This window comes from Osmerus eperlanus, chromosome 20 (assembly GCF_963692335.1).
Source record: "Osmerus eperlanus chromosome 20, fOsmEpe2.1, whole genome shotgun sequence".
In the NCBI taxonomy this organism is placed as follows: domain Eukaryota; kingdom Metazoa; phylum Chordata; class Actinopteri; order Osmeriformes; family Osmeridae; genus Osmerus; species Osmerus eperlanus.
In genome coordinates, this window is record NC_085037.1 from 12,946,808 (window position 1) to 12,956,326 (window position 9,519).

General features: G+C 46.0%; 1 protein-coding gene across 1 annotated transcript; it reads right to left on the reverse strand.

Moving 5' to 3' along the window:
- Positions 1-2,829: 2,829 nt before the first annotated feature.
- On the reverse strand, positions 2,830-9,217 carry LOC134006985 (cyclin-dependent kinase 6-like; the record flags this gene model as incomplete). The annotated part of the gene is made up of 4 exons (XM_062446098.1): positions 2,830-3,002; positions 3,481-3,616; positions 3,811-3,861; positions 9,102-9,217. Coding segments are annotated over 4 exons (453 nt in total), but the record flags the coding sequence as incomplete, so codon positions are not given.
- Between the last annotated feature and the right edge of the window lie 302 nt (positions 9,218-9,519).

The following is a 9,519-nucleotide window of genomic DNA, read 5'->3' on the forward strand; positions in this document are numbered from 1 at the left end:
GATACAATATGATACAAAATTATCATGAACATTGATAGAAAAAAACGGGTGTCAATGTCATCCAAATAAATGACAGAGTGAAAGATTTCAATGTTAATTTTCCACTTGTATTATATTCTTAATATTTCTTTATCTTGTGGAGGTGATCAAATAATTTTTGATGACAATCAGCAAACAAGTAACTTTTGTCGCACAGTTGACTACATGTTGAAACAGGGCATGAAGAATTAAACATTTCAGGGGTTTTGGAAAAGGTTCCACTCAACATACATAATCGAAAGTACCAGTATATCAAAACCTTGGACATAACAATATAAACAAGAAAATATATCAGTAAAAAGTACATGACACATAAATTCAAACAAATAACGTGAAGACTAAATCTTAAATGAGTAAAAAAAGAAATACTTTGTCTTCATTCAAACTCTTTTGTCGGGGGATAAATTCAAATAGAGATACATTCTTTATGGTTTTTATAGAAAACAAAACATATTTAGACATTTAACCCAAAGGGAAGTTTTCAGCATTGTAATCCTCAATCAAGCCATCGACAACATTTAAATATCACAATAGTTTCAGAACTGAATAAGTGTACATTCCACAATTTGACTCAAACCCAATCCAATATCCAATCTGATCAGTTTTGTCAATTCATCTTCGAAATAGATGCAAAAAACATAAAAGAACCCTTACACAAATAAGTTTTTTATTTATTTAAATGGTGCAGCAAAATAAGTGACCAATGATTGTGTTTATCCATGTGAATAACAATTAAAAAAAATCCTAATGTGACTAAAAACTAGACCAGCAGGATATAGAAAAGAATTAGCTTAATCTTGTGTTTTCTTCACCATCATCATGTTACCAACCCAGTAGGAGAATGAATATTAAGACATTGATCATTTGTTCATGATGAGAGTCTTTGACCTCCAACAACATGCACTTACAACCATTTCCAGAGCAAGAGAGTGCAGTACAGATTTTTTCGTTTGTGTTTATAAAAGTCATCCATACTTCCCCAGCTCTCTTACACTGACATCAACTTTAATGTTTAACCATGAGAATAAGTTATTCTCCCACAGTGAAGAACTGTAAGTCACTTTAAACTGATAAATATATAATAAGTGAGAAAACCTAAAACTGTCACGATGCAGTTACTGTAAACCATTAGAGTGCAAACTGTCACTAGATATGTCTGAATGACATATCTAAACCAAGATCCTGAGTATATTTGTGTGTGTGAGCGCTAGCAGCGCTAACTGTAGATTTGCATAGGCCTACCTGTTTGATGTATCTATGAGGTGTATTGTAAAAAGAAACTAAGTTTGTTTCCTTGCCATTCTTTCATACAAACATTGGAAGTCTGTCCAAAAGCACTACAGGTTGAAGATAACCAACATAAACAAATGCGATCAATTAATCCTTGACTTTAACATAGTGACTAAGGCAAATAATTATTATTTACACAGAACGTTTGCACATTTGAAAAGCAAACCACTATGTCATCTGAAGTGACACATACAAAAAGTGGCAGTTGGAATTCATAGATTTGATCGACCAAATCTAGTTCACTTCCCTCCCCTCTATCGTTCCAACTACATCTCCTGAACCGACTATAACTCTAAACTGTGACCACAAGATACATTAACAGGTTGTGCTAACGATGCCTGTACTAAACCAAGTGCCACAGCCAGTATCTAGTCTACTCCACATTATAAAAATACCAACCTGATAATCTATCCATTCTACATTCCTCACATTGTCAAATCTTTCCATTTTGCTTTCCAGAGACTTCGAAGTATCGGGTTTTTGAGTCCCCCACATCTCAAAAGAAAATAACCTGTAACTTTAAAATTAAGTTAGGAAATACGGAATTACACACCTCACCATGTGACTGTTGACTCCAACAGTGCCGATGTGACACTTATTCTCTCCTCCAGTCTGTGTAATATTAAGGCAGTGATCAACGTGATAAATACATGCTGGTATCCAAGTTGTTCCATCGGAGAAAAGCGACAAAGCAGCATCCACTTGGAGAGCTTCAATACTGTTCAATATCGACCAAGTAGGACCGTTAGAATCCCGCTCCAGGCCTGCAGTAAGTCAGGCTGCCTGAAGGGGGCAGTGATACCCAAACACAAGGGTTCGTCAGGAACAGGAGCTCTTCAGGACTGATTTTGAGAAGCAGGTTTTTGAGGAAATCTCCCTTCACTTGGCACAAAAAGTGTGTGTCAACTTGTATGCCTGTATGACAGTGTATGTGTGTGTATGACAGTTATGTGTGTGTGTATGACAGTGTGTATGTGTGTGTGTGCGTGACAGTGTATGTGTGTTAATGCCTGCATGTGTATATATTTGTGCCCTTAGATGTGTGATGGTTTCACACAGGTATATATATATATATATATATATATATATATAAGTGTGTGTGTGTGTCAGATGAGTAAAAGATGTGGCATCCATCCTGCCCACCCAGGGCCCAGCCCACCGTGCCCCATCGAAGGGGCCTTGTCCTGGGCCGAAGCTGTGCTCTCACAGGACAGCAGCTCGTGGAGAAACCAGACCTCGACCTTCTAACCCCCGGAGGGATTTTCTTCTAGGCAGTGTTGAAAAAGTACATCATCCTACAAGCAGCATTTCACAGTTCACGGGATGAAAGACAGTTTTGCATCTTTGTCTCTTTTTTGATCCTCCTCTGTAGCCGTCTCTCTCTCTCCTCTTCCTCCTCTGTCTCCACCTCCTTCTCCCCCCCTCTAACTCCCACCATCTCCATTCCCCCTTTCTTTCTAACCCCATTTATTTATCTCTACCTCTACCCCCCCCCCCCCCTCTCCCTTCTCCCCCCCGGGCAGTCAGGTGGCCCTCTTCCCCATGGGGGGCTTGTTGAGGAAGGGCTGAGCAGCGTACACACTCTGGCTCTCACTGTCCACTCCCTGGAAGTAGACGTGGGTCAGAGCTGCGAATGCAGAGATCCTCCGGGCCGGGTTGAATGCCAGGAATTGCTGTGAGGAGAGAAAGAGACGGATGTGTGGATTAAAAAGACCTGGTAGGATGAAGGTTGGAAGGACAGATGGATGGACTTGGGGATGGATGGATAGATAAATGTGTGGAGGGGTGGATGGATGTGTGGAGGGATGGATGGATGTCTGGAGGGATGGATAGATGTGTGGAGGGATGGATGGATGTCTGGAGGGATGGATGTGTGGAGGGGTGAATGGATGTGTGGAGGAATGGATGGATGTCTGGAGGGATGGATGTGTGGAGGGGTGGATGGATGTGTGGAGGGATGGATGGATGTGTGGAGGGATGGATGTGTGTGTGGAGGGATGGATGTGTGGAGGGATGGATGGATGTCTGGAGGGATGGATGTGTGGAGGGATGGATGTGTGGAGGGGTGGATGGATGTGTGGAGGGGTGGATGTGTGGAGGGATGGATGGATGTGTAGAGGGAGCGATGGTTGGAGGGAGAGTGATGCTGACCATGAGCAGGGACTTCCCCTGGTCGTCGATGTCCGGGACCAGGCTTTCTATTGGCTGAGAGGATCGAGGAGAGAAGGCGCTCTGGGGCAGAGCCACTTCCTGTGGCCAGTCCTCCTCAGAGGGGACCCCCACCAGACTGGAGGAGAGGAGGAGGAGGGGATGAGGGGGAGGAAGAAAAGAGGCGGAGAAAAGGGAGAGAACATTTTAACATTATTATCAGCACTATGGTTGCAGTCTTACACAAAGTCATCAGTTATGACTATCATTATCAGTAAGTATCAAGGCTGTCTGGCAGGGTAGATGCATCATGCATCATGTGACTTTACTCACTCAAAGATCTTCCCCAGCTGGTCCACATCTGAGTTTCCTCGAAATAGAGGTCTGGAGGACAGAGAGGAGACAGGCTGAAACTCTCACACAGCAACACAATAACAGCCAATCACATGCTCGGGTGAGTGACGTCGAAATAGAGTCTTTGCTGAATGACATAATACTGGTGTCTGATGTGGACACAGTATTTTGACAGCCAGGCATGGACAGGGTAGGACTCCTCGAGCTCCACTGACGCACCGACCCTTCTCAGTGACAAACTGATCCATCTTCTGATCCTCAATCTTCTGCTGGACTTCCTATACGCATTTTTTTTTTCTTTGTATAAAGCCGTCTGCTGAATGAATAACATGGAAAACTGGAAAAGCAGTAGAGGAGCGAGGGAGGAGGGATGAAGAGAGAGAGGTGAGAGATGAAGGGAGGAAGTACATGAGAGAGAGAGAGAGAGAGAGAGAGAGAGAGAGAGAGAGAGAGAGAGAGAGAGAGAGAGAGAGAGAGAGAGAGAGAGAGAGAGAGAGAGGGGGGGGGGGGGGAAGGAGAGGGCGGTGGAGCAGAGCAGAGACTGTTGGTGGTTCCTGTGGGCTTGGGCAGGTCTGTGGGTGGGTGTTTGGGCTGTGGGCAGGGCATGGGAGGGGCATTGCCAGGTGTTTGGGCTGTGGGCAGGGCACGGCTGGGTGTGGGCGGGGCTTGGGCCAGCTGTGGGAGGGGCATGGGAGGGGCATTGCCAGGTGTTTGGGCTGTGGGCAGGGCACGGCTGGGTGTGGGCGGGGCTTGGGCCAGCTGTGGGAGGGGCATGGGCAGGGTGTAGGCGGGGCACAGATGGGTGTGGGCGGGGCTTGGGCCAGCTGTGGGCGGGGCTTGGGCAGGGTGTAGGCAGGGGTCGCATGCCTCTTCCTCCTGGCACTAACACACTAATTCCAGCAGCCAGCAGCAGCAGGGCTCTGTTCTGAAAACCATGACCAGCCACGAGGGCTGGAACAGACTCTCACGTCCCCGGTGGACATGTCTGCTTTAGCTCTCTGGACAGGGAGAGGGGGAGGGAAGAAGAGAGGAGAGGGAAGGAAGGAAGGAGGGAGAAGGGGGTGCCGTACCGTGTGAAAGAACAGTTGGATTATTCTAACAGAGAGAGGGAGAAACAGACAGATTAAAGAGAGAGTTTAAGAACTGTGCTTTCTTTGAAAATAACTATGATCAGACATGAAGGCCCATCCTGACGTGACAAAGTGTTCAGCAGAACTGTAATCTTGCGTAGCGTTCTCTAACCATTAGAGTCTAATGTGTTCCACGACAAGTTCAAACAAAGCCAAAAAACCAAAGTGGAATCATTTCAAATGATCCATGTTTCCAGCCGACAGGGCCTCCAAATCACCACCAGATGTCAACATAATACAGGATGTGTGAACCTGTGTGTCGTACACATTCAAGAGATGACTAAGATTCTCTCCCTCAGTCTGTAAGATTAAGTTCTCCCTGCATCGTTCGACTGTGTTTACCTTCTCAGACACCCACACACACGCGGACCACAAACTTGCAGTATATGGATAAGCAATTTTAAAACTAACTAACCTAAGACACTTATCTTGCGTATATAAACTTGCTACAGATACCAAGGCTTGGCCTTGTGGTCCTAGCTTGCTATCTGGGCAGAACTGTACATTGCTCTCTGTGTGCCCGGTGGTGTGTCTATAACCTGGGGGGTTTATACACTGCAAAGTTGCATTGTGCTCCAAACAAACCAGTTCCCTGTGAGGAAAAATATCACCTTCAGCAAAGTTCTTCATGCCAAAACAAGTATGGCTGGCCCTTCTTCCCAGAGGTGCTTTCTAAACCAGAGAAGTTCGCTGGACACGGAAACTACAGTCCAGCAAAGCTGACACTGGCCGCGCTGAGCCCACACACACACACATCTGAACACACACACACACACACAGTAAGAGGTGGGTGAGGGGGTGTGTGCTGGTACACTGAGTCACGCTGCCACCCTTCTGTCCCACATTCCTCTGACACAACCTCTGGAATGTGTGTGTGCTCACACACACACACACACACAAGTGTGTGCCTGTCTGTGTGAGGGTGAAAAAGGGATTATACATGAGAGAACGAAAGAGACATCTGAATGCGTTTGTGTGTGTGTGGTTCTAAGTGTGTAGGTTTGCGTGTGTGTAGTTTTATGTGTATGTGTGTATTAGTATATGTGTGTGTGTGTGTGTGTGTGTAGTTATGTCTTTGAGGGTTTATCAATGAGGCTGCTCACTTAGAAAGCCTCTCCTACAGAACACATCCGACCTTTACAAAGGAGGAATGTCAATAGCTCTCAACCCCTTTCTTTCTCTCTCTTTCTCTTTCTCTCTCTTCTCTCCCTGTCTGTCCATCCTTCACTCTCCCTCCCTCTCTCTCTCTCTCTCTCTCTCTCTCTCTTTTCTTCCATGGAGATACAGATGTTCTCGATGTGTTCCTGTCTTGACAGCCGGAAGCCGGAGGCAAACAACAGTCCTTGCACTCAGAGAAGCTGGATTTGAATGCTTTCTTCTCCTTCTCTTTTCTCTCTTCTCCTTCTCTGGCCGTGCTGAGGGACAGGCTGAAGGCTTCTCCTTCTCTGGTCATCATCCAGAAACTCTCCAGACTAGCGTCAGCCATGACACCAAGCTGTCATGAGCCAGACTAAACGCTGACAGTCACTTGAGAAACGGTCTGTTACCGTGTGAAAACAGTGGTGAACGGACACACCAGCTAGGCAAGTTCACTGTCTGCCGTCTCCTGGCAGGTAATGAAGCCATCAAGTTTGACTGCTTTAAAAGGTTCAGGTCTGGCGTGAGAGAACATTGTGCATTAATACCTTAAGTGGTTATTCCCTTAAGTTGCAATAAAGAAAGTAATGACATTTTGGATCTGCACCCCTCCCCTCTCTTCTCCTCCCTCCCTCTCTCCCTCCCTTTCATCTTTCGCAGTTTTTTCTTTCTCTCCTCCCACTCTCTACTCCCAGGAGACTGACACAACATAAACTCTCTCTTCACTTTCTACCTTTCTCTTTGTCTCTCTCCCAGGTGCCCTTTAATCTCTAACAGGTGGCCTTTTAAAAAGCCATCTTAATCACCTGCATGAGAGAGTAGGAGAGAGAGGAGAGAGAAGGAGAAAGAGAGGGAGGGAGAAAGAGAGGGAGGGAGAAAGAAAGAGAAGCGGGGGAGAAAAAGAGAGAGAGGGAAATCGGAGAGAGGTGAGCGAGGGAGAAAGAGTGAGAGTGGCAGAGAGGGAGAAGGTGAGAGGGAGAGGAAAGCAGGAAGAGTGGAGCGGCTCTGTTCAGCAGCACCAAACAGTCTGCCAAGCTTTTCGCCTCCAGTCACAGTTGGAGAAGGTCCAGGGTCTGAACCAACACACACTTTCACAGTTTATTGTGTCAGGATGAGATGTCCCTACCTAGCCTGCCCCACCCCCTGTCAAGATGCTAACTGCTGGCAGGGAAACGGTCACCATAGCAGCACACACACATCTAGGGTTAATGAACTGGTCAAATGTTCGGTCATTCTTAAGTCATGACTGTGTCCAAACTTCAACTGTTCTGAGACTGCAGTTAGCTTGGGTTTGTGTGTGTGTGTCTAGTGAACAGTACTTATGAGTTAAGTTACGAGTAGAACACACCCAGGGTTCATATAAGGACACCCACAGTAGATGTTACCTACGCACGCACACACACACACGCACACACACATGATATAGCTGCAAAAAGCAGCTCTTTTTTTGGAATGAAAGATAAATGAAAGGGAGAGAGAGAACGAGAGAGTGTGAGACCAATCAAAGGATTTGTCCAGTCCATATTCAGCAAGGTACAGTTTTGTTCTGGCCAACAAAAGACTTTCCCCGAGTTTCTCCATTTCCCATACAGCGAGTGCTCCCTGAACGGGAAAACAGTTATTATTAGCACTCTGTGTGTTTAAGTATCCCTCAAGGTCTTGGTGGAACGACAGGATACAGAATCTGCCTTCATTCTAGCTCTGCAGCCGGCCGATGACATCATCACTATGGGGTCCCAGCATCCTCTCTGGCACAATAGGGCCGAATCAGCAATCATTGTCATCGGGCTACAGAGGAAAAACATACCCCCCCCGCACAGAATGCATGTACATGCATTCCATCTTTCTATCAAGCACACACACGCATTCACAGTGATCCTACATATTTTAAAACATGGGTTCTCCCTCTCACTCTCTCACACAGCTGCTAACCCCTCTCCCAAGTACACACACATTGAAACACACGCTACACATTTCTACACCCCCCCCCCCCTCCCCGTGGTGTCTCCACAGAGGGCACAGAGGGCTGTGTGTCTGTTAGGACGGTTGGGGAAGGAAACATGAAGCTTCCCCCCCCCCTCACCCCCCCTGGCTCTGGTCCCAGAAGCCTCAGACGCCCTTATCTTACACACCACCGTATGTTTAGCAACGCTAAGCTAACCTAGCGAGTCTCCAGCACGTATACAATAGTCCACACACACACATACACAATATATACAATTTTTCACTTTGGGTGTTCTTGAATCCGCTACCTACAACACACAACTACAAAACCGCACCCTAATCACAGTAGTGAGCATGGCTTCTTTGGAAACGTGTTTTCCAAAGAAAAGGAGAGTTCAGGATATCAGTTATTAGTGTGGCACTGAGTGTGAGCTTGCGTTAAACCACCAACTGACAAACACCCCAATCAAGAAACTGAATCCTGAGTTGGCTGCCATGCCAGCATCTTGTGTAATCTGAGATTAGCTTTTGAATAGTTTGATAACCCAACCGACAACAAAATGGCTGCTCTTCGGTTGATAAAAGACAGCCAGGTGTCTTCAGTGGAAACACAATTTGAATGAAATCATTTTTTACGTAGCCCTAGTTGGTCTGAAGTAGGTAGAAAATCTGTCAGAATTTGCATGTTTTTTTGTTTGTTCAAAGTAGCAGAATATTAAAAACTAGCGTAGTGCATGATTCTACAGTGAAGACCACCTAAGTCTCTCAAATGTTTGTGTTTGTGTCAGAATGCGGTTCTGTTTGTTTGTGTTGTGTCTCTGTTTGTGGGTGTTTGTGTTTAGTCTGGGTTGGCAAAACCAACTTCTCTAAACTTGGACTGTGAGTTGTCTCACCTTCTGTGTGAATGTGTTCATGTCTGAGTGTGTCTCTGTGTGTGTGTTTGTGTGTGTGTGTGTGTGTGAACCCTCATCTTCTGTGTGTGTGTGTGTGTGTGTGTGTTTGTGTGTGTGTGTGTGTGCATGTCTGAATGCGTCTCTGTGTGAGTGTGTGAACCCTCACCTTCTCCTGAACATCTCAGCGAAGATGCACCCTACGCTCCACAGGTCGACAGGGGTCGCGTAGCTGGACTGGAGCAGCACCTCTGGAGCTCTGTACCACAACGTCACCACCTGCACACACACACACACAAAGGGAATTCATGTTTCTATGTCTGCTTCTAGGTGTTACATAAGAAATGAAATCATATCTGGCAGGGGATGTCTGTGTTGGTATGCCCACATCACACACTCTTTCCATAGCACCATAAGGGCCCTGTTTGTGTGTGTGTGTGTGAGAGAGAGTGAGTGAGAGAGACAGAGAGAGAGAGAAAGTGTGTGTAAACTGGAGTACATCTTTTAATGGCACGTTAATCTGATATCTAATATAATCTGATCATATCACACTCTACAAAGCCCCAACACAGCCTAAAGAAAACAAA